The 25974-nt window shown below is 37.4% G+C and overlaps 2 protein-coding genes across 6 annotated transcripts in view; one reads left to right on the top strand and one right to left on the bottom strand.

Moving 5' to 3' along the window:
- The window catches only part of WASHC4 (WASH complex subunit 4), a 48235-nt gene extending 24138 nt beyond the window's left edge, over positions 1-24097 (top strand). For 2 of the 5 annotated variants that reach the window (XM_071728759.1, XM_071728767.1), the window contains 16 exons: positions 247-352; positions 1149-1265; positions 2218-2386; positions 2529-2683; positions 3953-4027; positions 4805-4909; positions 6388-6522; positions 7249-7357; positions 8020-8086; positions 8727-8813; positions 9493-9640; positions 10695-10791; positions 11246-11442; positions 12508-12607; positions 14035-14110; positions 14846-17338. In XM_071728759.1, the coding sequence (XP_071584860.1) occupies positions 247-352; positions 1149-1265; positions 2218-2386; positions 2529-2683; positions 3953-4027; positions 4805-4909; positions 6388-6522; positions 7249-7357; positions 8020-8086; positions 8727-8813; positions 9493-9640; positions 10695-10791; positions 11246-11442; positions 12508-12607; positions 14035-14102 (1735 nt within the window). In that variant the 3' untranslated portion in view covers positions 14103-14110; positions 14846-17338. Of the gene's footprint in view, positions 1-246; positions 353-1148; positions 1266-2217; positions 2387-2528; positions 2684-3952; positions 4028-4804; positions 4910-6387; positions 6523-7248; positions 7358-8019; positions 8087-8726; positions 8814-9492; positions 9641-10694; positions 10792-11245; positions 11443-12507; positions 12608-14034; positions 14111-14845; positions 17339-23993 lie in introns of those variants that run through there. The other 3 variants (XM_071728751.1, XM_071728733.1, XM_071728743.1) reach the window with 3 other exon arrangements.
- Positions 17833-25974, bottom strand: part of APPL2 (adaptor protein, phosphotyrosine interacting with PH domain and leucine zipper 2) — a 38583-nt gene continuing 30441 nt past the window's right edge. Inside the window, exons 12-21 of the mRNA XM_071728781.1 lie at positions 25743-25785; positions 25609-25665; positions 25411-25499; positions 23671-23823; positions 23496-23548; positions 21570-21744; positions 20855-20891; positions 20543-20683; positions 19804-19851; positions 17833-18923 (exon numbers count right to left, since the gene is read on the bottom strand). Coding sequence (XP_071584882.1) covers positions 18798-18923; positions 19804-19851; positions 20543-20683; positions 20855-20891; positions 21570-21744; positions 23496-23548; positions 23671-23823; positions 25411-25499; positions 25609-25665; positions 25743-25785 — 922 coding nt within the window. The 3' untranslated portion in view covers positions 17833-18797. The remainder of the gene's footprint in view (positions 18924-19803; positions 19852-20542; positions 20684-20854; positions 20892-21569; positions 21745-23495; positions 23549-23670; positions 23824-25410; positions 25500-25608; positions 25666-25742; positions 25786-25974) is intronic.

Consider the following 25974-nt stretch of genomic DNA (forward strand, 5'->3'; position numbering starts at 1 on the left):
TAAATTTTTTCTAAAGCAGTACATTTTATTTTAAAAATAGCCAAGTGGAAAGCAAGAAAAAAAGTTATTTTATGAGGAACTTCCTTTTGAAGGACTTTTGCATCTGAATCATTAAACTAACTATGTAAAACTTGGTCTTGAAAAGCAATTGCTGTTAGTGTAAGCACACTAAAATAGTTACTTTTGTGTTAGAAGAAAGAATGGCTTTCTCCAGTTCTGTGTCTAATAAGTAATCTTGTATTCTAGAGTTCGAGCACAATGTGACTGTTGTTTCTTATACTGGCATCGAGCAGTCTTTCCAATCTATTTAGATGATGTGTATGAAAATGCAGTTGATTCTGCTAGACTGCATGTAAGTAATAATGTTAGTAACTTACTTCAGTGAGCCACTGTAGTGGGAGGGAATCAGAGGAAAAGGGCTTAGACTGAAAAGCTTAAGGAAAAAGCTAAAAAAATAAAAAATAAAAAATAAAAAATAAAAAATAAAAAAAAAAAAAAAGTCAAACCCAGCCAATAGCTGCTACCATGACAGAAATTTCTTCTTATTCTAGAGGATATAAAAGCAATCTTTGTCCTAAACCTAGATGAAATGTATCTGTTAGATTTCTCTGTTAGGTTGCTGTTATTAACTCTGTGTCTCTGTGTATGTATGTCTGTCTCTTTCTTCCTCTCTTCATTCATTCTAATTTGAAATGAACACCTCATGCAAAAATGCAACATTAAAAGCCTCATTTCCACATTGTGGTTGCCTATTTCTAAAGTACATGTAACTATGTTCAGTGATGCTGTGTGGGATAGTTGTCCTGTAGCTTTTTTTCGTATCTCCTCTCTTCTTTGAAATATCAAGTACTGGCTGCAAAAGTGAATAGATGATTGAGTTTTGTGGATGCCGTGGGCAATTGCATTACTAAGATGAATATAGTGCAAATAATTTCAGATATTTTTGGATGAAATAGCTAATAATTACAACCTTCCAATAAGTGGATCAGTAGCAAATAAATACTTAAGGTGAACACATTAAGAACAGGAAAGTTAGTAGGGTTTGTGAAGTCTGTTTTTGATAAAAGTGGCAAGACTAGTGATCCTGATTTGTTTGTTAGCTTTGAACACTATTTGAGATGCTGTCTTAAGCATAATACTTTTTTCAGTATATGTTTAGTGCTCTACGGGACTGTGTACCTGCTATGATGCATGCACGACACTTAGAATCTTATGAGATGCTTCTGGAATGCTATGACAAAGAAATCATGGAAGTGCTCAATGAGGTAATTTGTTGTGAATGGAAGTTAAAAGCAACACTATGCTTGAGATCTCTTATACCAGCATCTATTGCTCCAAACTTGATGTGATCTATAAAAATAACATGGAGACCTTTGAGACTGGTGTGAACTATTTAAATAAAGTCTTCAGTGATGACTTTGGTGCTTTAAGACCTTTTGTTAATGGGATCTGTTTTGTCTCGAAACATGGAAATACTACACTCTGATTTACCAAAGTTGGCAGAACCTGTTACAAATTTGTGCAGAATGAGGAGAGCTTTTTGTCAGATTAGCTTCTGCTTGTATAAATGCCTAAAGTAAGTACTACTGTTTTTAATGTATGTGCATAGCTTTAAGTTCTGAAGAATCTGTAAATATATAGGTAGCCTTTTTAGTGAATTATTACCTAGAATCAAGAAAGAGAGAGAAAATGTGAATTCAGATTTCCAAGTCCTAGCTTTTAATCTTGGAACCACTTTTTATTAGTGGTTATTTTTATTAGTTCAAAATCAAACATAACATTCTGCAGAATATCAGGCCAAATTGCAGGACTCCTCACTGAGTCAGGTCTTACTATTCTCTGGGCAGATAGCCTTCAACCTGATTACTCTTAAGATGAGAAGTGAAAATACTTCAGTTTAAATTGTGTTAAACTCTTATTCAGAAGATTTAATTGTGTACAGAATGATAAGTAAGTGGCTATACCATGACCTATTCTGAGCTGTATAGCTTTTTCTTGCTATTGTGTACTGGAACAAGAATACAGGAATTAAATATCCTTCTGGTTCCGAAGTATTGATTCACTTTGAATTGTGCACCCCTGCTAAATCAAGCCAATCATCACTAGATTAATCAACCTTTTATGTATCTCTGGAGAAAGATGTTAGTTCTGCAAACAAAGCAATGTAGCTAGACACGCAATATGATTGTTGTTTTGTTTTTTAACTTCCCTGAATAGCACTTGCTGGACAAATTATGTAAAGAGATAGAAAAGGACCTGCGCTTATCAGTTCATACACACCTAAAGCTGGATGACAGAAACCCCTTCAGAGTGGGTTTGAAAGATCTGGCTCACTTCTTCTTTCTGAACCCAATACGTTTTTTCAATCGATTCATTGACATAAAAGGTGAGGAGCTTGGTTCCATTTTCTTGGTTCCATTACTTTCCTGTCTGTTACACTTTTACTTAATACATCTCTTTACTTCTTTCCATGCTTCCCTAACAAAATAAAGAGTATTATTTTAGTTCATCCTTTTATATGTTTACAGCTTATGTAACTCACTATTTGGACAAGACCTTCTACAACTTAACAACTGTAGCTCTTCACGACTGGGCCACCTACAGCGAAATGAGAAACTTAGCAACTCAACGCTATGGTTTAAGTATGACTGAAGCACATCTTCCTAGCCAAACTCTGGAACAGGTGCAGTGCCCACAGAATATGAATCTCATTTAATCTATTACACTGTCATACTAGATAGCTACTAGATAGCTAGATTCAAAGGACTGAGTCAGTACTCAAGATTAGAGAACTGTTTGGAAATAGTGACATTCAACTTCTGATTGATGTCTGAGACAGGATCTTAGCTGACCTCTGAAGTTTACACCAATAACATTTAATTTCACATTAGACTTGCATCATGGTTTTTTTAACATTAGATTTATTAAAATGAAATTAGGCCTACAAAGTCAGAGATTGTTGTCTTGAAAACTAGTATCAGCAGTTTGGAAAGCAATACATCTGGAATACAACTGTTACAAGTCTGGAGTGGCTTTTGAATGGTGGGTCTTTTCCATAGTTTGTCACTTGATTCTCAGCAACTTCTGCTTAGTGATCATCAAGAGGAACTGTTTCCCAGGCTGGACATTGAGGATTTCAGGACATTAATAGTCATGTCTTCCTATGTTGGAAGAGGGCATAGAGCTAAGAACTCTAGCAGCTTCTTGGTTCAATTGCTGTGGATTAGTTTCTGTTTCTGGCTTTGGCTTTCTACTGGCAATATTTGGCCACGTTGTTATAAATAATTAAATAATTCCATAAGATTGGTTTCATAACATTCATTCTTCTATGAGCTTTATTTCAAGACAAAGATATCCCACAGTCCATTTCAACCCAGCAAAATCCTAATAAAATACTTGTCATCACTTGAAATAGAGTGCAGAGATTAAATAGCATCCTCTCTTTGCACAATGATACAAAGTATACTCCTTCAAAATAAAACAATTTTAAAACTTGTATTTTAAGTACAAAACTTCATTCTTCTAGACAGGTTGAGTTGAAGAATATCAAGAAGTTGTTTTAGCAACCTGTGTGTCTGTAGAAGTCTCTAAAGCAAGATTTCTTTTTCTGGCATTTGAGAACAGCAAAGTCTATTTTTTAATTTTTTTTTTTAATTTGGGCTTGTATAGTAGACTGGAGGATTCATTACTTTCAGGGGATATTGAAAAAAAACCTGACAAAAGTATAGAGGTTAGAAAATGAACTGAGCTTCTTTTTTCTTCTCTAAGCATTATCTTACAGACATTGATCAAAAATTGGTAAGAGATTCTTCATTTTGCAAAGCAAAAGCTTTGCTTTCTAAAATGCTTTCAGGTAACTTCTAGAAATAGTACTTGTGCATAGTGGTTAGGCATGTCAGTAGTTCTTGAGAATTTTTATCATAATAATTCTCAATATATAATATTGTTTCAGGGTCTGGATGTTCTGGAAATCATGAGAAATATTCATGTGTTTGTATCGCGCTACCTCTACAATCTGAATAATCAGGTGAGGTGTATCCCATACTTTTTCCTGGCTTTGGTTCTGATTTGAAGTGATTGAGAAATGCAATATACATGTAAGAAAACCCCAAGCTGAACATTCATAATAACAGTGTGTAAAATAGTTATTATTGCTGTAGGAAAACATCTTTGAGGCTGCTGTAGATAGGTTTCACAGAATCTTCTCTGAACTTATTTTGAGTATGGTGTGGCAAGAGGATCACCCATGTCAAATGTTGCAGTGAATCAAGGATAATTGGCTGCTAAATAAGGACATACTAAGTAGGTGATTTGTCAGCTTGAAAAGGATATCTGAAAATGGGTTATTAGAGAGTTGAAGCAGTGAATGACATGAAGAACAGATAGGGAACAACCCTTTGTGGTTTCTGACAATGCGAGAGTGAGGAGCCCAGTATCAAAATGAGAAGTTCCCTAAAGAAGTACTGGCATGAAATTCAACAGTGGAACTTATTGCCATGGTATATAGTGGGGACAAAGTACAAACAGGTGCCAAAAGACTTTAGACTAATTAATGTGTGATAGAGTCTCAATAAATATGTGAGGTTGGGTACATCTGCCTTGGAATTGTTGGATAACCACTTTGCAGAATTGAGAAGAACCTACCAGGTACAGTTTATTGTATGGAAGCTATGTTTTCTTGGTTCTTTCCTTAGCCACTTGTTATTAGCTGCTTTTAGGAGTAGAATATGGGCTCCCTAGATTGATAATGTATTGCTGAATCCATTTTGGGTAAATAACTTCATGCCCTCCTTCCACCTGCCAGATCTTCATCGAAAGAACAAGTAATAACAAACACTTGAACACCATCAATATCCGGCACATCGCTAATTCGATTCGAACTCATGGAACAGGAATCATGAACACAACAGTGAGTATCTTTTGGGCTGCTGTCAGAGTAATATTTTTTTAATAGTACACAGAAGCCTTCAAACTCTTGCATCTCCTAATGGTTTATTAGGTTGTGCATTTTTAATAATGCAATAATGATGTTCTTTATGTATTAGTAAAACAAATGTGTTCTTCGGCATGACAAAAATGGGCATCACAGTCTGTTGGGAGTTACACCACTTCCAGTTGTTACATAAAAGTTAATTAAGAAATCTGAAAACACATCAAAAAGATACAGATGTTCCAGTGAGACTTCATATTTCAGTAAAGATAAACAATTCTCATCAAGTATTACTTGCAATTACTAGCATAGTAAAATATATTTTATTTCTAAGCTGCCTGCATAAATCAGCATTCTCTAAGTTTCTCCCTGTTTATGCTTAGTAGACATAAATTTTTTGCTGTTGTTGAAGTAAATCTTGAAGAAGTGCAGTGTTTGTTTTCTGTTACTCTTGTAGTCACTAAGCTTAAGGAACATCAGCTTTTCAATTTGCAAAAAAAAAGCTACAGTTCTCTGATGATTTATGGGAGGAGTGCAACTTCTTAGTTCAGTGTTTTTAATGATGTGGTGTAAGAGGTCATTTTAACCAGCTGAAGGAATTTTTCTCTTTGCAAGGTAGTTGCACTACCTCTTTGCACTACTTTTGCTACTTGCAGCAGGAATTTATCATTGTGGTTGCCAGGTTCTGATGGTTCTGATACATTGCCAAAGGTATTTTCAGATTGGTGCTTTCCAATCTGCTGCTTAACTACTTTCTACCTCTTCTGGGCCTATTTAGAAAAAAAAAAAAAAAAGGGAACTTGTTGAAATATTCGACCTGCTCTCAAGTCATTTCTTGAAAAATGGAAGTTATTAGAAAAAGGATTCTTCTGAGAATAACTATTCCAGTAACAAGATGAAAATCAATCCCGGGGACTTCAGTTACTCAAACAAAAATGTAGATTTATTCACTTCAGGTTTTCAGTGAAGTTGTTTATGCAGACATGAGAAGTGTGAGATGTGTAGGGTAGAAGTGTACTTCTGCCCTATGGGAGAGTGTTTTAGGAAGCTTTGGAGAAGTGAAAATATGTGTTAGGAGATTGTGCAGATGCTGCAACTTATTTGAGGAAGCTGAGCTTGTCTGCCCTTTTCAACTGGAAATACTTGTATCGCTTTGATAGGACAGTTAAAGGATATTCCAGACATCAACTCATGGCTGTGTTGGGCATTTTATTGAACTGAAACAGCCAACTTACCCTTGGTCCCTCTGCCCTTCCTGAAAGAGAGAGTAGACCTTATTCTTTTAAACCACTGACATTGAAAGTGAGACTAACAAATTGAACAAAAGTGAGTATAAGGTTCCATTTTTGGAAATTACATGATCATAAATACAGGTTACTCTAGAATCTACTGAAAATGGGTTGCTAAATACACCTCTTAATTTGCTAACTTTCTTGACTTTTTTTTTTTTCTTCTAGGTAAACTTCACTTACCAATTTTTGAGGAAAAAGTTTTATATTTTTAGCCAGTTCATGTATGATGAGCATATCAAATCCAGACTTATCAAAGACATCAGATTCTTCAGGGAAGTCAAGGATCAAAATGATCACAAGGTATAGTAATTTTTGAAGTATTGTAGAGAGTATTGAGGAGTAGCTTGCCTAAAAAAAATGTGCTGCTTTCATGTGACTGAAGGTGCACTAAATCACAACATTCCTGTTATTTAAATATGTGTCTCTGGACAAAATTACAGCTTTTGTCTTAGAAAAATGCATTGTTACAAATGTCTGTATTCAGCATGGCTTTGTTTCATTCTGTCTGAGCTATAAATATGGGGTTGGCTAAAATTGTTCTCTGGGTGACCTGAAAACAGTGGTTGGATGGAGTCATGGTCTATTGGAGGATCTGAATTTCTGATCCAAACCATGCTTGTTGTCAGTTCCAGATAAAAAGGTTATTTGAATTTAATCAAAAAACATGTGAATATGTACCATTTATTCCAGTATGTCAAGATTTTGGGACTAGAGACTGATTTTCTATGCCAGAAAATTAATTTCTCAAAAATGTGTAACACAGTGTATTTAGTCAAATAAACTGCTAGCTTCTTGTATGTCAAGTACTTCTTTCTTTTAGGAATATCTTCCTGTTCATAGCAAGACTTCTGTTTCACATTCCAGCTTGCAGAAGTGACTTAGCCAGATGATTTCTGCTAACTAATATAGACAGGAAGGTGTATAATTTTAAAAAATATTAAATTGCAAATAGACTTGTATTGAAAACATTTTATTTTTTAAAGGTATGTAATTATTCATACAAACTATTCTAAAATATTTTTCCAGTATCCCTTTGAAAGAGCAGATAAATTCAACCGTGGCATCAGAAAACTTGGAATAACCCCAGATGGCCAGAGCTATCTTGACCAGTTCAGACAACTCATAAGTCAAATTGGTATGAAATGCTCTCTAAGACAAAGTTATAAATGTTTTGAAATGAAAGAGGTCTTCCGAGTGTACTAACTGAATGTTTAGCTCAGATACTTCATTTGTATCCTATGTGAAATAGCTGTTCCCATCTAATTTCACAGAAATGGCCCTTGCATGTCTTCAGCTGAAATATAGCTACAGCTTGCACAGCTGCCTGTTCACTTTTAAATTAATCTTTACTTTATGCTATGGAGGTGACTTTGAGTGGACTTCCCAGTAGAAAATGTTACTCTTAAGTTGATGTATTTCGCAAAAAGGCCATATATTCACCTTCCCTGACTTTTGAGTGATGCATGACATGACAATGATACTCATCCACTGATGCTGTAAATGTGCAGGTCTGAGGTGCCCTGTGAAAAGAATTTGTACTATTTGGCCCTTAGTCTGTAGTGAAAGTGAACACAGTGTTCCTAAAACACATTTGTGTTTAATTTCTCTAGGTAGACTTTTGATACCAGAGCTCAATGTAATTTTTAAACTTGGTTTTCAGAAGAGTTTCTTTGCCAGAATTAAATGGCAATTCTAATGTACTATTCAGATCCATAGTGTAAGTCATGAAGAGTGTGTTTATTATTATTATTATTATTTAAATAATTACCAATTGCTTCCTTCTTTTTTTCTTTAAAGGCAATGCTATGGGCTATGTACGAATGATAAGATCTGGTGGACTTCACTGCTGTAGTAGTGCAATTAGGTACTTTCACAAATACTGCATTTTTCTGTTTGCTGCTTCTCATTCCTTTGCACCCTATTCATGCTGATAGTTTCCTAGGATTTTTCCCACCCCCCCCTAAAGTTTGATTTAAAAGGTCTATTTTTATGCCTCCATTGAAGTGGAAATATCAAAAAGAGTGCTGGGATTCAGAACTATACAATCAACACCAGATGCAATAAAAAAAACAAATTCTCTGGAAAAACACTGCAAAACCATAAGAAGAATGTACATCTAAGTCATTGGGTTTTAATTAAAAGTCAGCATTGCTTGATTTTTATCACTTCAAGGGGGCACATTAAGAAAAAACAGTACAAGCTTTGAGGAACTTGAAAAAAAATATTTCTTTGATACTGCTTTTCTGTATGGATGATTGTGTTTATATGATGTCACTAAAGTGTAGTGACTTCTACAAGAGCATACAAAGAAATAGTTGCTTTTCTTGCTAATAATAGCAAAGTTTTTAAGTGCAGTGGGAGCTAGAGAGAGGAGATGGTATGACATAACTTTAAGTTAAAGTGTCTCAAGCCAGAACACTCAATCAACTAAGTTCTAAATTACAGTTGATACTTCAGTGAACATGGGCAGTTGAATATAACACTAACAAACAGTAAGTTTTCAGGTTTGTTCCTGATCTGGAAGATATTGTTAACTTTGAAGAGCTGGTGAAGGAAGAAGGACTCTCAGAAGAAACACAAAAAGCAGCAAGGTATCCTAGCAGCATGCTTTTGAGGTCTGAGACAGGGATGGTATAAGAGAACTGTAATTTCAAAGTTGTAAATGCAGCTGTTAGGTGCATTTTTTTGTGTGCTTGTATTAATATCCAACTGATTTTATGCAAAAATATTTGCTGCTCTTAAGCAAAAGGAAATAGATGTGGTTGGTTTAAAAATGCTGAGTGTCAAGTAGCATTTCAGAAAGGTCAGTCGGTGACTGGAATAGTTTTCCCAGGGAAGTGAGCACAGTATCAAGCTTATCAGGAATTCAAAGAGCATCTGGACAATGCTCTTCGTCATTTGCTGTAGTTTTACGTAGCTCTGCATGAAGCAGGGACTTGAACTTGATCCTCGCTGGATCCCCAGGCAGGGACTTGGACTCGATGGGTCCTTTCCAACTTGAGATATTCTGTTTTGTACTACTAGACTGTTAGAATTTGATTTGTTGATAAAATCTTTGTGGCTCAGATGCTAGCATGCTTTCCTTGCCACCTATCTGACATCTGTGTTGAGAATGTTAAGGGCTTTAGTCTTTATAAACCCTTTTTTGAGGAAATTAAATCAAGAAACATGACTCAAGTTGTCCCTAGAGGCCTGGTTACTTTGAAAGGTGAGGAAGCAAGGCAACCTTCTAGCAGGACCCAGGTAAAACATTTCTTATCCTTTGTGCAGGCAGCTGGACTCTGTTCTCAGTGACCTGACACGGAACTTTGCAGAAGGAACTGAGTACTTCAAAATGCTGGTGGATGTCTTTGCTCCCGAGTTCCGCAGTCCCAAGAATATGCATTTGCGAAACTTCTATATAATTGTTCCCCCACTGGTTAGTATTTGCATTGTGTGCACCACTACTTTTAAAAATTTAGGTTTGTGCTTAAATATTTCATATTAGGCTATTGAGTACTTTCTTCTTTCTTCCCTGGTCATGAGCAGGACTGCTTTGAGTGTGGCTTGGTTGGTAGCTGTACAAAGCCAAGGTTTTCTTTGTGTGCATCAGCTCCTGTACTAGCCCTGAAAAGATACCTTTAAAAACTTCTGTTTGAATCAAATTTGGAGAAGCCAAGATGAAAAAGGAAGAATTTGAACAGCAAAGATGGAGGGAGTTTAAAACCATGGTCTTCAGTTCTCTTGTATGTGTGTGCTTTTTCCACACCACGTTGGGTATCTTTAGGCTCTTTTGATATCGTGTTCTAATGCAGCAAAATTGGAGCCCTCTCTTTTGCAATTGGATCTGCTTTTGCTAATGTTTTATTTAGAAACAGTTGAACTGAACTGAGGAGATGCACCCTTGCGTGCAGCATTCTGGGCATTCAGAAGGAATTCAGTTTGAAGGTTTAAACAGGTTGATGTGTAACATCCCATTTTAGAAATGGGAGCTATAGGACTGTGAGAGAACAAGTGTGACATGGTGGTAGAGTAGTTATTGCATACTCATTGCTGAATATCACTACCTGCATCCATTGTTTAACATCATCATAAATAGGATTATTGAAATATTTTTACTGGTTTTTTAAATTAAGTGAAATAACATACTGATATCTTTAATCTTTCCAGGTGCCTGGGCTATTTTAATGATCCTAGTTTACAAGTTTAGTAATCTCTAAGATAAGGTGAAGTTACAGAGCCTGACAAGAACAGTGAAGATGAAGATATACCATAGTTTTTTTATGCAAATGTTTTCCAATGCTTAAGTGACTTTCTTCCCAAACAATCTAGAAAAAGGACAAGCTTTCATGCAAAGATACCCAACGATAGGAGACATAAGTACCATAGTTTTAGGCAAGGAGTTATATTCATAAATAACAGCGTGCAGGTAAAAGATTTTAGAATTTTTAAGCCTCTCTTGATGATTCCAATACAGCTTTGTACTCTTTCAGACCCTCAATTTTGTGGAGCATTCCATCAGTTGTAAGGAGAAATTGAATAAGAAGAATAAAAGTGGAGCAGCTTTCACTGATGATGGGTTTGCCATGGGTAAGATTCAGCATGCTGTCTACTCCAACATACTGAATATTTGAAGGAAAAATTTTGGTTTTTTTGTGTTCTCATCGTTAAAAATTCCATAATTTAAATTTGGGTTGTCTTGGCTTCAGCACAATGGATTTGAGGGCTATTATGTTCAGAATCTCCCAAGCATACAGTAGCTGAGTATGGGAGTAGATTTGTTGTATTGTGGTGATCCCCAATTTCTTTCAAAGCTTATGGATCTCAGAAGATGTGAAGGTATGCAAGTCTTTGGATAAAATAAGAGGTTTTAAAAACTTGAAGCTTGCTCTTTATTACGATTTTTCTCCTGTTGGATTTAATAATAAATTTAATTGCTATTTTAAATGTGTGGAAATTGTCAAGTTAGATCCATTAAAGACATTTACAAAACGTTTCACAAATCACTTTTTGACTTTGGAACATGGTTTGTTGATGACTATAGGTGTGGCTTACATTCTGAAGCTTTTGGATCAGTACCAGGAGTTTGATTCTCTGCACTGGTTCCAGTCTGTTAGAGAGAAGTATGTGAAGGAAATAAGAGCAGTAGCTAAACAACAGAATGTGCAGTCCACTAATCAAGATGAAAAATTACTACAAACCATGAACCTTACCCACAAGCGACTGGAAGTTTGTTTACAGGTATTACATGGGTCTGGTTATCTGTTCTGTATGTTGTGTTCTGCACTTCACAATTCAGCAGTGTCTCTGCAGTGTTTGCTGATGGAGCTTATCAAGAGTAAAAACCAGAGAGCATTGTGTGCAGCAGTAATGCAAAAAGAGTATAAAGACTTGGGGTGTGTGATCCAAAGGTGATGTTGTGTTTGTAGTATCTGAGTGAGTCAGGAATTAGATTGGGTTGATTCAAAGTCTTTGTCCCATGGAGATTGGTCAAGGTGACTGAAACCTAAATGCTTAAATAGGAGAGGGGTTAAATTGATCAGATTTTTTTGTTAAGTTTGGTTAAATTTTTTGGTTAAATTTTTATAATGGACTTAATTTATATAACACTGTGAACCCTCAGAATTCTTGGGTGTTAATTCTGAGCTGCTAATTTGAATGATCCTTCAGCTGTCCAATAGAGGTGCATTTAAATTTTGAAGTACAGCAGTTCAGGTTTTGCTCACACCCTTTGAGACTTAAGTAATCTGTGGGACACACCTGTAGTTTGCTATTTTCTAAGTAGCCTATGATTACGTTCTGCAAAAGCCCATCTGTTACTGAAATAGATAAAGCCCTGTGGGTCCTCATGACTCCCACGAGTGTGCACTGCGTTTGGTCCTTTGCTGTTGCAAAAACCACATCACTGAACCTTGGTCAGAAACTGGTCAAGGTTGTGGTTATATAATTACACATAAATTACTGGCTTTCATGATATTCTGTGGGCAAGTTGCTCCAAATTCTTACTGCTTCTAACAAAGTAATTTTCAGCCTCTGGATTAGTGACAGATCAATTATTAGTGACGGATCAATTGCACTGGTGCTGCTTTGTGTAGATTATTACCCTTTAAAGTTTTTGGCTGACATGTGCTTTGTAAAATGCATGAGAACAAGGTTTGAAAGGAGGAAGATTTTCAAAAGCATTTAAGTGATTTAGATACTGAAATCTAGTTGCCTCACGTGCTTCTGAAAAATTCCATTTATTTCTTTCTACAAATTGATTCTTGTGATACCAGTGACACTCCTCTTCTGTATCTTTTCCCTTAGGAATTTGAACTCCTTTATTTCTCACTAAGTAGTGCAAGAATTTTTTTCAGAGCAGATAAAACTGCAGCAGAAGAAAACCAGGAAAAGAAAGAAAAAGAAGGTGAGTGAGTGTGAGTGTGTTGGATCCTGAGGGAATGTGCCTCAGTAGGGAAAATTTTTATAGTGTCAAGGGTGGTTGAAGAATCGAGAACAGGTCACAGAGGTCTTCTCTGGGATGGGTGAATTCCAAGTTGTGCTTTTGGGGGAGAAAAGTTCCAAAAACAACAAAAAAAACCCCAGACAAAACACCACAACAACAACAAAAAAACCCCTAACAGTCAAACCAAAAAATCTGTGACACAGAGAACTACATATTTGCCATAATATTAAATTCAGTAACTTCAGGATCTTGCTTACTCTCTCAATTACCAGTTTTTATAATAACCTTTTCTGCTTGTCCTTAGTGTGAAGTAAATGTGGTCTTCACCGTCTGTTTAGCATCTGTTTTCAACTTATATATATGGATGATATCAGTAATAAATATGCATATATATATATATATTTACATACACTAAATGTGACTTTCAGATATTTATATGTTTTGGTCTACCTACCACTGAATTATATTCAGGGGGTAAAATCTGAGTTTGTGGTATGGTCTCTTGCCTAGGTAACATGGGCATTTTGTTTTATATTAATGCTTATATATATTCTCCCTCATGAATTCTGGAAGATTCTCTTGGGAAAATTCTTTTCAAAGAAATGAGAATGCTCCTAAGGATTAAGATACAAAAGTGCAGTTCAGTCAGAGGTTACTTAAAAACTCAGGTAGCAGTATGATAAGAATGGAATTAAATAAGTTTTTCTTAAATTAAATAAGTTTTTCTTCTTTTTAAGTAAATAAGTTCTTCTCTGTAGTTTTAACAAAGGTACAAGTGACAAGTGAGATTATTGCCAGTGAGCCAAAGATCAGTTTTCTTCTCTACTAGGAAAACAGCAAAGAGAAGTCTTTTAGCATGATCATAGTGATCATAGTCAATGAAGTTGCTCAAATAATTGTTAAGCTCAAACAACTGCAAGCACTGGGATGAGTAAGAATAGACTTACAGCCTGGGTTTCCTCAGGAGAGTATTCTGTAGAACAGCAGTTAATTAATTATATTTTAGGTTCACTATTGTGCTACTTATTATCTGAAAAATGTGTTTCTGTGGTGAAAAAGGTTTGAAATGCAGACTGGGGTGAAAAGCTATGAACATGGTGGTATCTTTTCCTTCTGCTGTAATATTTGGATTTGGATTCTGCAAATGTGTAAGCATGTAAATGTAATCTTTACACCAGTTTTACTGACTGAAGAAATCTTTTACCCTAAAATAGAGATTTCTTCACAAGGCCAGGACCCTGTTTGCTGGTTGGTTTTCATATGCTGATCATGGTATAGTGTGTCAAGTGTGTTTTGATATCAGTATAACATATATGCTATGGCTTTGTTTTTACTGTCTTGAATAAAATTCTAAACATGATCCATGTTTTTGTTGTTGTTTTTTTTAGAAGATTCTGTTAAAGCAAGCAATGGAGATCTTTCCAACTCTACGCCTGCAGATCCTGTTGTGAAATGATAGAGCTGGTATGGGCTATGATTTCTTACTCATGTTCTTGTCATTACTAGTAACACTTTGTAGGGGATTTGATTTAAATCCCCTAAATTTGATTTAAATGCTCTGTTAAACCCAGGAGATACATGCAGTAGTGTACTAGCATGCAGTGAGGCTAGGTCTGTGTCTGTACTTCCTGTAGAAACTCCTGTTTTTCAGGAGTTTACATTATTTACAGCACTTTCTTTAGATTGAAAATAGTGACATAAGATGCTGGTCTTTGAGGCAGTTATTTTAAAGTACAGATATGCAGATAAAAGAAAAACCTACTAATTTTTAGATGTATTCTTGTATCTCCAACATAGCCTTGAAAGAAAAAAACAAACCTTTATAGGCCTAAGATTTGAATTGGTACATCTCTTCAACCAGAAGAAAAATATTGAATTAAAATAGTATGAATACCTGTTGTCCAAAAATAATTCAGACATGTTTCTATGCAGTCCTGGTGTATAAATGAAAGTCACAGATTACACTGGAGGTGTAACAGTGTGTTCTGTGAATTTATGTTAAAACTACTGTACGAAATGGAAATCCTTATTAATGTTTTGTTCCATAAACCCTTATTATTACTGCAGATATTATTTGCACTGTGGGAGCTTAGGTTCCTGCTAGGCATTTATTTTCCCCTGCTGTTTTTTCCCCTGTATCAGACAATGGGAAAACTAGAAAAGTTAACATAATAAATTACTTCTCATTTCATACTGAAGGTCTGATTTGCATCCACAGAAGTAAGGAAATCCAGAGCCAAGAGAAAACTGCTATCAGCTCTTCCTTCTAAGACCAGACACTGTGTGATGGGTGTCTGTAACTATTAAGTGATCTTACACTTCATGAATATGTTGTGCCTAATTGCAAGTTTCAGCCTCAATTCTGTATTTCCTAGCCTTTGTAGGTCTGTTGTACCATCTGTGTTGTTCATACAGTCTTACATGCCTGATTATTAACAATAATTGCACTGCAGGCTTCAGAAGCTGCTGAACACTGTGAGAACTCTGTATAAATTTAACATCTCTTAATGCCTGCCCGTAGAGGTTCTAGATTGTGCAAGTTACTTATATTCCTAACTTAAGTAAGCAGGCTAGATTTAGCTTAAGAGTAAACAGCACTTTCATTAAAAGATATAGTTGTGTTTTAATCTCCCAGAACATAAAACACTTCTAGGTCTTATTAACTAGAATAAACTACTCTAGTTAGTCCAACTGAGAATTACTTCATGGAAGGGAGGGAGGGAAAGGTTGGCACTCAGCAGTATTTTTAGACCATAGTTGCCAGCTTTTTTCATCTCTTCCACCTCCAGAGAAGTAAGGTTTTAATGGTTCATATTGTTCCATCAGTCCTTGGGTCACTGGTTAAGACTATTCTGATGTACTTCTGATTCGCCCTTTCCTGCCAGTGACTTCAGCATTCAGTAAAGCTGGGACAAATGTTTTGTTGCAACTGCAAAGACCAGGCAGGTATGAAAGTCTCTCTGTTGGTTCTGAAAACATGATACAGAAGCTTCATGGACTCTTTAATTCAGCTGGGCTCATCAAAGTTTTTATTTTAAATTCATTATAACTGCAGAGACTGCCCTAAAAAATATGCTGCATTACTTGATTTATTTTGTTGCTGTTTTTTTTATTACTGTTTTTTTTTCTATACAGCTATTTTATTTTAATTTTTTTTTTTTTTAATTTGTGAACACTTTCTTTTTTGACCAAATTGTGCCCGCACTGAACACTCAGCAGCACTGCTGAGATCAGCAGTATTGCTGCTGCTGCTAATTCCTGTAGTGTTGCAATTGCAGTGTACTTATTTCCATCTTCCCATCTCATCTGAAGTCACATGAGTTCTTGGCTTGGAGTGGCCAAGCATGACATTTTCCTTCTTCCACAGAAACTGCAGAATCACACACGGATGGTGTTGGTTTCTCCCGGGATGCAGTTGCTAAGTAGTTATGTACAGTCAAGACATTGCCCAGCCTCTAATAAAACCTGCACTTGTATTTTTCCTTCTTCTGTTTTTTTGGAAAGGCACTGTCTCAGATAGGTTAATACTTTGCAGTTGAACAAAAATCAGACCGTGCATTTTCTTGAAATGTGGCTCTTAACAAATTCATGTGGTTAGTAAGGACATGTGGACAGGAAGGACATAAGCCTATTTTTATAGAACCCTGTTAAATCTGGGAGACCTGAATGTATCCTATATGTGTCAAAAAAATATATACATATACACAAATATGTACAGTCATAATAGAGCTATTCTTGCTAATAGAGGATTGTAGTTTATATTTCCTTCTTTTTGTCATGTAGCAGCATATACATGCAGAAAGCTTTTCTCATCTGAAATACAAAGTGGGTCCTGGATTTGGATGTCACACACTCCTGTCTTGTCAGTGAGTCATATTAAATCTTTTTCCCCCCCAACAAGGACCTGAAAGGGGCACAAAATTCTTGCTGTGGTGCTATAACTACTTCTATTGCATTTGCCATCCTGTTCTGGTTATAGGAACAAAACAGACCCTCTCTGGTTGTCTGTACATGGGATGCTGGAGCTAAAACTTCCCCCCACACACAGTAAACTGAACACACTCACTCAAAATTCCTAGAGGTGATAAAAGGAAAGCAAGGATGATGCATTTGCTGCAGGGATATAAACCAATTTTCCATCTTTTCTGTTCCTTCAAGCTGGGGGCAGATTTTCTGAGAAGCCTGAGAAGGCAGGTGCCACCACTGCCTTTTGCACTCTTGTCTTGTGATGAGGCTGTTCCATGGAGCAGTGGTAGCAACAGCTCTTCCATCCTGCTCTGATGTGGGGCTTTGCCCTTTTCTGCCTTGCAGCAGGGTGGTGCCTGGGGGGGGAGTCAGAACCCAGTTGATGCCCAGCTTGGTGTTAGCCCCAACATCAAAGGGTTGGTGGCACTGACTGGATGGCCCCAGAGGTGCCCAACCTGTGTGTGCCTCCCTGGGAAGAGCTGCTGCTGAAGGGCAGGTGTTGGAGGTCCTAATGTGGTCTGTATTCAGAAGTAAATTTGAGTTTTAATCTGATGTCCATCACCAACAGCTGTTTTCAGCTTCTCAGGTACAAAGGACCAAATGTAACAATGTTTCCTAACTCATTGTACAAAAGGGTATTTTGTTACCTCAGTCTCTTTGGTTTGTGAGTAGAGAACATTCTGTACATATAAAACTGTGTTAATAAATGTAATTTTGAGAAGCTCATTCTTAGTGTCTTCAGTAACACCAGCTCAGTCGGTTTTAACGTTTTTAGTAAGACAGTTTCAGCTTTTATTTATGAAGTGTTTGTATCATTTGCTAACAGTTCTCTTCCATGGTCCTTTTAAACACTCAACAGTCAGCTAAACTGAATTTATTCCATGACAAATGCTTACCAGCTGGGATCTTTAAGATGCTGTAGCACAGATTCTCCTTGCAGAAAATCCTGTTTCCTAGTAAGCACTTGACGAATTAAATTTGAGGAATTTCAGCCATTTGTTCCAGTTATCTTACTTTGATTAATAGAGACTATGTCACAAATTATTCCTCCTTCTCCCTTCCCCCCCAGTAACTGCTTTTTATTTTGTTTATTTTTGTTCTTGCAAATTACAGTTTCTAATGGTTTTCAGGTTAAACTGGAAGGGAAAAAAATCTAAACTTAGCCAAATGTAGCTAGTGCCTAATTTCAGGAAGGTACTGTGAGACTAGTCAATACACTGTAGACTTATAATCTAGCATTTTATTGTTCTGTTCATTAAAATGAAAGACTGCTGGTAGATTCAGTGGTTGTATTTCACTGTAATGTTAAAAATACAAAGAATTCTTAATATAAAAGTACTTATTTACCCTACAGTTATAATCTCTGGCAACTTTCAAGAAACCTAACCATAGAAAAACTGCACACAACTAACGTGCCATGTTTGTTGACAGCTTCCCATGCATTTGCATGTCAGTGGCATTTGGAATTGTAAATCAAGGAGGAACATTATTTCCATTATTTAACTACAGAATGTGTGAGTGCGGTCCCCCCGGAGGTAAGAGTAGGCACTTAGATCTGTTTTGTAAGCTTATTCTAGATAAAATATAAAAATAGATTATATTAATAGGAAAAATTTAGTGTTTAACAAATTGTTCTGTAAATAGGCTACCACAAAAGATAAATCTTGTTACACTTCAGGCTAGACTAAAAATAACTTCATCTGAAATTAAAGTAAATAGTGCATTTCTTAACCTTCATTCAGATGCACAAAATCATGCAAACTATGAAAAGTTACTATGGGAGGGAATTTGAGGCCTGACACCTGTTGAAGGAGCTGACAGCTTACAGCTTGCACTGACTGCAGTGGGACTGTAGGCTGCTCAGGTGTGAATCTGAGGACTGACATGAACCCTCTGTGGCTGACCAGGGGCTAATGCTGAAAGGTTCCCCAGCACTGTCAGCTTCCCAGACACAGGAACACACCCCACACTCACAGATGCAAAAAGCCTCCATGGCCAAGTCCTGATGCTGTTTCATTGTAAATCCAGAGGCAACTCCCCTGCCAAGGTGCCACCTTCTTGCTCTGGCAGGAAAGCAGGAGCTGGCCTGGGGTGTGTGCGGATGACTGAAAACCAGAGATTCTTGCAGAACAGCTCCCAGCTTTTCCTGCTCCTACACAGACTGCAGGAAGTGACAGCAGTTTTTCTATGCTTCTGATTCCTCCCCTTCGTGTACGGTTCCGTCCTCTTCTGACTGATCGTTCAGAAGCATGAACTTCCCATCATTGGTTAATGGCATGGACTTCATTAGCTGAGCTAATACTTCTGGGTCCTAAGAAAAAATAGAAAAGAGCTGAGCAGGGCTGCAAGCAATCTTCCAGTGCACACAGTTTTCCCAGTACTTGCTAAAAATTTTACAATTCTTTTTCTTTTCTTTCCTTTTTTTCCATTTTAATTTTTTTTTTCTTTTTCAAGACAACGTCCAGCTTAGAGGTTTGAATGTGAGTAATTCTGGCCTGAACTTTTGAAACAAACAATCCCTTTTGGTTCAGTAAAACTTGGATGCTTAAGGATAAAAAAAATAATTAACTTGGAGCCTTAGTTTTGCTGTTCTTTTCTGGTGTTGATACAATTGCTGAAAAATAACTCTCTCAATAAATTATTTTTTAAATGTCTCTTTATTTCCTGTGACTAAAAGGTCATTCTCCCAACTTGTTTGGAAATTGTAGCAGTAAAAGTATAATACAGCAAATACTAATGTAGAAGTCTCACATTTTTATATAGATAAATTGTATCTACAAGGAGTTAGATAACTTTTTAAGAGGGAAAAAATGTGTGGTTTTTCCCTCCCTCGGGAGGAATGAATAAAAGTTTCTAAAAGTGAAAGAGCAATGGGGGGAATTAGTACTTCATCCAAATGAGTGGGTTTTTTTCAGAAGTGCTCACTGCTTCCTTCTAAACATGAACAACTGCATTTGTATAGTTCTGAATTGGGTTTAAGGTGATAAATTTTATCCCCAGTCAAGCTACTGCAAAGTCAAACTTTGTTTTTGTATAAACTACCCACAGACTGTGTTTATAAATATCTCAAAAACTGTCATTAGGGAGAGTATCAGTTCTTTTTTCTCACACAGACCCGAGGTACCTGGACAGTGCAACCAAAAGCAGAATATGATGCATTGCAACAGACGTGGGGAATGAAGCAAACTTACCTTCTTTGCCTCAATGATTTCTTTTCCCAAGCTAATGGCATAGCAAATCTGAAAAAAAGAGACATATCTCGACTTCAGATTGGTTTGTAGTTCTGTTCCTTATTTGGGATTAAAACAAAGAAGTGTCAATGCAAACTTAGTCTTAAATACAGGTCTAAAATAAAGATAGATCACCAGTTCACCATGCTGGCTACATAAAATGACCTTAGGTTCTGCTTCAGAGCTCACTTAGGCTGGTAAATTATACACAACTCGAGTTTGTTCTTCAAACTTTATATCCAAATCCAGGGGATCTTTTCCCATGCATGTTTTTTAAGACAACATTTCTCCTTCCCATGCCTTAATTTTAATTGTCTGTTCCTATCCCATGCAGCAAGCAGCCAGTGGTGTTAATGCAGTCTGGCTGAGTCCTCTCCAAGAGCTTTCAAGATGTACGTGTGTCAACACGGCTGACATTAATTTTTTGTCAGTGCTGGTGCTACACACAGACACTTCCCTGCCTCCTAATGCTGGTATTAGCAGTCACATCCTTCCCTCCCTCTTGCACATGCTGCTGCATTATCTAGAAATTTGGTCCTTCTTAGATGTAAGCCAGCAAAGGTTGGTGTGCTAAGGCAAATTTTTCTGGCATGGAATTGAGCTGCTCTTCTTTCTATAGTGCACTGTTTCCCAGATGTGTCAGCCAAGAAGCTGGAGACCCATTTTCTCAATTAACTGTTTTAATAAATGTTATGCAAACCTTTTCCCCTTCTGTGTTGCTCTCAAAAACATAGGCACTTATAGATTCTTCTCCCAAAGCCTCACTGAGGCGGACCACAAAGCCAAACAGCCTCCTGTTCTCCTGGTGAGCAGCAAACTGTGTCACAGCAGCGAGTTCAAACTGGAAAAGAATATAATAAAGAATCTTTGTTGTTGGGGTTTTTTGTTGTTGTTTTGGGGTTTTTTTGTTTGGTTGGTTTTTTTTTACCACACTGGTTAGTTTGGTCAAGTTCATGTGGCTAAGTAGTCAATTGTGTGGTCAAAAAATAGATTCAAAACTGAAGTTACTTACACTCGTCCGTGTAACTTGGGTTTGAGGGTCTATTAACCTGCAATTGTATGCAGAGAAAAGAAAAAAGAAGTCAGAGTGATTCTTAGCAAATTCAGGGTGCTTTATGAATGCTCACTACTGCAGTTTTGTAGGTGAGGAAACATCTGGACAGAATCAAGAACCAAATGGTTAATCTGTGATTTCAAGCCACCCAATGGCAAGGCTCAGCCCTGGACCCTGACTCTCAGCTGCCTGACAGGTGCAGCTCAGTGTCCTTTGGAATCAGGTTTGGGAAGCAGCCCCAGTGTAGGGGCCAATGCCCTCACCTGCATATGGACATAACCACAGTGCTGCTAGACTGGAAGCCTTGTATCAACACACTCTACAGACACAATACTGACACCAGGACAGCGACATCTCTCTTGCTCTTACTACATTTTAAGAAAGAATCTTAAATGCATTGTTTTTGCATCTTTTTTTTTTGTATCTTTGGTGGGGCCCTATAGCCCCATTCTGTCCTCTAAATTTAGGTAGAATGCTCTTAGAACTTCCTTCAGGAGGGAACTTCCATCTCTTGTTACTACAGAGTAAGAAAAGAGATGTATTTACAAGTAATCTGTGGAGTTTGCTTCCTCAAAAGGGTGTAGTTCTTAGCAAAACAAAACCAAAAATACTTGGCTAATCACAAGTCAAGTTGTCTAAAAATGGCAGAATATTGATAAGTTGCAGATCTTACCTCAGGTTCTTGCTGGTGACCAGGAGATGGGATTCAGTCATACGGAAGATGTTGTGAATGGCACGAGCAGCCAGCACTTGCCTCATGGCTTCATAAATCACCTCACTGGTGTCATCAGACTGAACAGCCATAGATCCCAAAAACCGAACCACAAACATCTGCTGCAAGAGTGAATCTGGAAGATAAGAGGCAGGACTTCCTTCACTATGCTCCTTCAAGCTGAAGTAGCTGAAGTTACCAACAAAATTATTTTTTCTCTTTCGAAATTCAACAGCAAATTCACAGTGAAATTCAACAGAAAGTTTGTGAAATGAACACATGAAGATTTGTAAATATGTCAATGCAAGCCTCAACTATGCCAAACTTGTGCATTGCAATTATGTGGCACTTCTCATTAGCAATCACAAAGTAGAAATTTTAACAGTATAGTTGAAAAATGGTATATCATTAACTGAAACAGAACAGTTCCTCCAAACAGAGTTTATGCACTTGAATTAGATGGCTATTTCCACATAGGAAAAAATAGTTTTCATCTGTAAAGGGTTTATAAAATATCTTCTTTCATGTAGTGCATCTGCAATTGTATTAGGGTTTGTGACAATTTAACTATCTTAGAGAAAAAAAAATCCTATCAGTGTCAGGGAAGGAGGGGGCTTAAACTAATAAAGAACAGGTAGTGACTTCCTGCTCTGTGCCAGGCAGTGCTCTGATCCAGTTTCAAATAGAGTTTGAACTGGCAGCAAGTAGGGGGGAAAAAAAAAAAAAAAAATCACAGCTTCTTGCAACCTTTAAAAGTTTATCTGGACCTTTATACCTTATTTGATTAGACTGTAAAATTCACTTGCCTGTCTTGTTACTAGGTGCACATAAACTGTTACAAATTTGTGGCTCTCCACAAAACTTGGCTTCCACCAAATCAGCTCTGAGCTTTAAACCTTGTACACTCCTCACTTTCTTCTATGTCCTTCTGACCTTCTATGCAGCTGATTCCCATGAGACTTCCATTAAATCCTTCCTTCTCACTATCACAAGACTCCCATCAACAACTAAGTAATCACTGTGCAACAAAGCCCTTTGGTTTATCAGGCTCCCTTTATGGTCAGCGGGGAGCAAGGTAAAGCAGGATGAGTCCTACAGAATGTGACTGCTCAAAGATCTCAACAGCTTTATCTACACTGTATGAGACACCACAAAGGTGGCCGGGGTTGGCTTGTGCAGTCTGAGACACAAGTCAGTCACCTTAGCACTGAACTCTTGTCTCTGTGCTGCAGAGGAGCTGGGTGCCAGATCAGAAGGTTCTGCTTTGGTAACTGGCACAGGGCATGAAGAGTGCACCCGGGGTCTGAGCCCTGCATGGGCTGGCAGAGGCAGGACAGAACTGCTGCTTTTTACTGGAACATCACTGAGAGGGGGGGGTGGCAGTAAGAAACTCCTTTTGCTGAGAGACACATTGCTGCTGGCAGCTTTATCCTGGGCCTCCCTGAGATTTAGATTGGATTTCAGAGTACACGTGGGTAAGGATTGGCTACTAAGCAGTCACAGGCTTCAGCAGAATTAGCATACAATCTCATCAAACCCTAAGTAATTCAACAGATACTTTAAAAAAAAAAAACAAACCAAAAAAAAGGGAGAGAAAAGAAAAAGAATGAAAAACAAAAAACATGAAAACCACATCTTTTTGCCTTTAAACAGTTGGAATAAACTTAATCTGTAATAATACAGCTCAGACTTTCAAGTAAAAAAGTGTTTGTTTTCCAATGCAGTGTAAAAGACTGGCTTCTGAAAGGTGACTGCCTTGAGCTGTGCTATGCTCCTGCCACCACTGCTCCCTGGTGTCAGGTGCCTTCATTAAGAGACACTGCTACCTGACAGCTGAATTAGGCCTAAAATAATGACTTCTCTTATATGGAAAAAGGATGCTCTGACCTTCCTCCTCATCTTTGCAGCTGTCTTCAGTTTCTCCAAAAGGGTTTGCACGCCTACAAAATGAGAGTAAAAACTTAGTTATGGATTCTGGTCACCACACACCAATGCTGTAATAGCTGATGTTCTTCTCTGAAATCACTCTGTGAAAGTGACTGATCCCTGTCTCTGGCCATACCTGCCACCTCTGTTCTGGTCCAGGAATTCTGTGGCAGGCAGTACAATATCAAACTGAATTGGTGTTCCAGGAGCAATGAGTTGTGTGGAGTCATGGATGCCAGCTGATTCATTGGGAATCATTTTATCATTTTCCATATTCTTCGCATTTTGACTAAAGTGAAAATGGGAAAAAAAAAGAAAAATTAATCAATTATTATTCAGAAGTCCAAAGAGGGATTGAACTAGCTTACATAAACATAAATAAGAATGTTTTCCTACTTAGCTGTAACTGAGGACACTAATGAAATCTGTTTTATTTTTTTTGTTCCCAATATTATTTAGGAAAAAAGGAAATGCTGGAATATTAAACCTGACTGCAGAGCAACTCTTGAGCATGGGCTGCGGGCTTCCAGCAACAGGTTTGCTGTCTGCCTCCCTCTAGTGCCCGTATTTACCGCAGCAGAGTCCTGCACTTGTTTCTAAAGGTGTCCATGGCAACCCTGACATCTTTTTAAGATCTTACCTGGCTGCAAGCTTGTTACAATGTGATAGTTAGGGAGAAGGATTAACACACTTGGGTCAGATCTCTTCCTGCACCTTTTTTTTCTTATTTTTTTTTTCAAAGAATGAAATGCAAAGTTCCCCACAGCTACAAAAGTCATAACTATACACACACAGCTACATATGGGGCATTTGGGTTATTGGCAGCATTTTCTAGTTCTAGAAAGCTTTCTGGTTGCAAACAGATGTAAAATGATTTGGGAGATTAGTTGTCAATGAAATAACTATTTTTTTTTTGCTTAGTGTAATAGATATCAGTAGTCTTCTATAAATGTAATCAAAGTGAAAAAGCTGTACTGGAATAAAATTACAATGAAATTGACTGCCATTCCCCATGGCTATAGGAAAACTTTGAAATCAGTAAGCAACCATATTAAAGGGAATCATAAGTCATAACAAAGGCACTGGCCTGAAAGGCAGAAGATCTAGAAAAGGTTTGTATTTCCAGAAGTAAATGTCTGAGTCAGAATTTATGATTTTTTTTTGACAAAACTTGCAGAAAAGTCTCTTCATGTTGAAGTCAGCATGACAAAAAATTGCCCTATTTTATCACACTGACAGCAGAATTTCATTCCAGCAGTGGGCTCGAAAGCCGACTGTGATGATGAAGTCTGAAGAATTCCCACTGGGCAAGATGATGTGGACACAAAGAAACAATACCTGAAATACCCATTTTTAATACAAGCATATCCCAGAATATTATTAACAATTTATGGATGGGAGCTTTTTTGATTGACCTGAATGAGCATGAGAGAAAAGTCATCATTATTCTACCAGCAGTGTAAGGCATATTCCTGTGACAAACTGACAGCAGCTACTTGAGGAAATATGCAAGAATATGCTTCTTTCAGTGTGTACTGGAGACTCTGCTGTATCACTCACATTACCAGTCATTCCCTTCCAGCAAAGCACAGATAAATTAAAAGCACTGTGTGTTTTTCTCAGAAACATCAAAATCCCAATGAAGCAGCTTTAAAGCTGTGATGCAGAGCAAGAAGCATCACCCTCAACACTTAGCAGCTCTTACACGTGGCTTTCAGTAGGAAATATCAGTAGCAGCAGAGGAATCTGCTGGAATACACAGGGTAGTAAAGCCAGGGCCTAGAAAGAGCCTTCTCCTGGGTGACTGTTGCCCTGTGAGAAGAGCACAACTGAGCACAGAGTCTCTGCACACAATTCCTGCCACTGGGAATGTTACCTGGAGGGGTGAACTTCGTGCTTTTTCCCAAAGCTGGTAATGGGAGTCACTGCCTGTAGGGCTGTCTGATTTAACTTGATTGCAGCTGCCTATGAAAACAAACCCAAACTATTACACGTGTACTTTGCATTGCCATGGAAATGACAACAGGAAAGCAAGCTGGAAGAAACAGACTGGAATATAGAAATCAGCTCCCACCTCGGGATTGTCAGTGAGATAGATCTGTCTGGAGATGTTGTTGATGGCACATATCCACTGGAAGGGAAAAATGAAATTAAATTCTTCAAGCCCACTTGTACAGAAGAGTAACAACCTTAAGAAAATATTTTTACCTCCTCGTATTCTTTCTTGCTTTCTGCTTGAAGGGTTATACCCCTAAAATATAAACACAACTTATCAGTGCTAACAGTGGACCCATTTGACTACAGATCCTACAATAACAGAACAAAGCTTTTTAACTATTAACAATCACAGGAACAAAAATCACAAATAAACTGCAGCTAAAAGGTACCACATGTGCTGTTCAGGCAGCTGTGAGAGAGGACTGGAAGGAACATGCTTTTG

Source organism: Heliangelus exortis, chromosome 1, assembly GCF_036169615.1.
Source record: "Heliangelus exortis chromosome 1, bHelExo1.hap1, whole genome shotgun sequence".
NCBI classification, from domain to species: Eukaryota; Metazoa; Chordata; class Aves; order Apodiformes; family Trochilidae; genus Heliangelus; species Heliangelus exortis.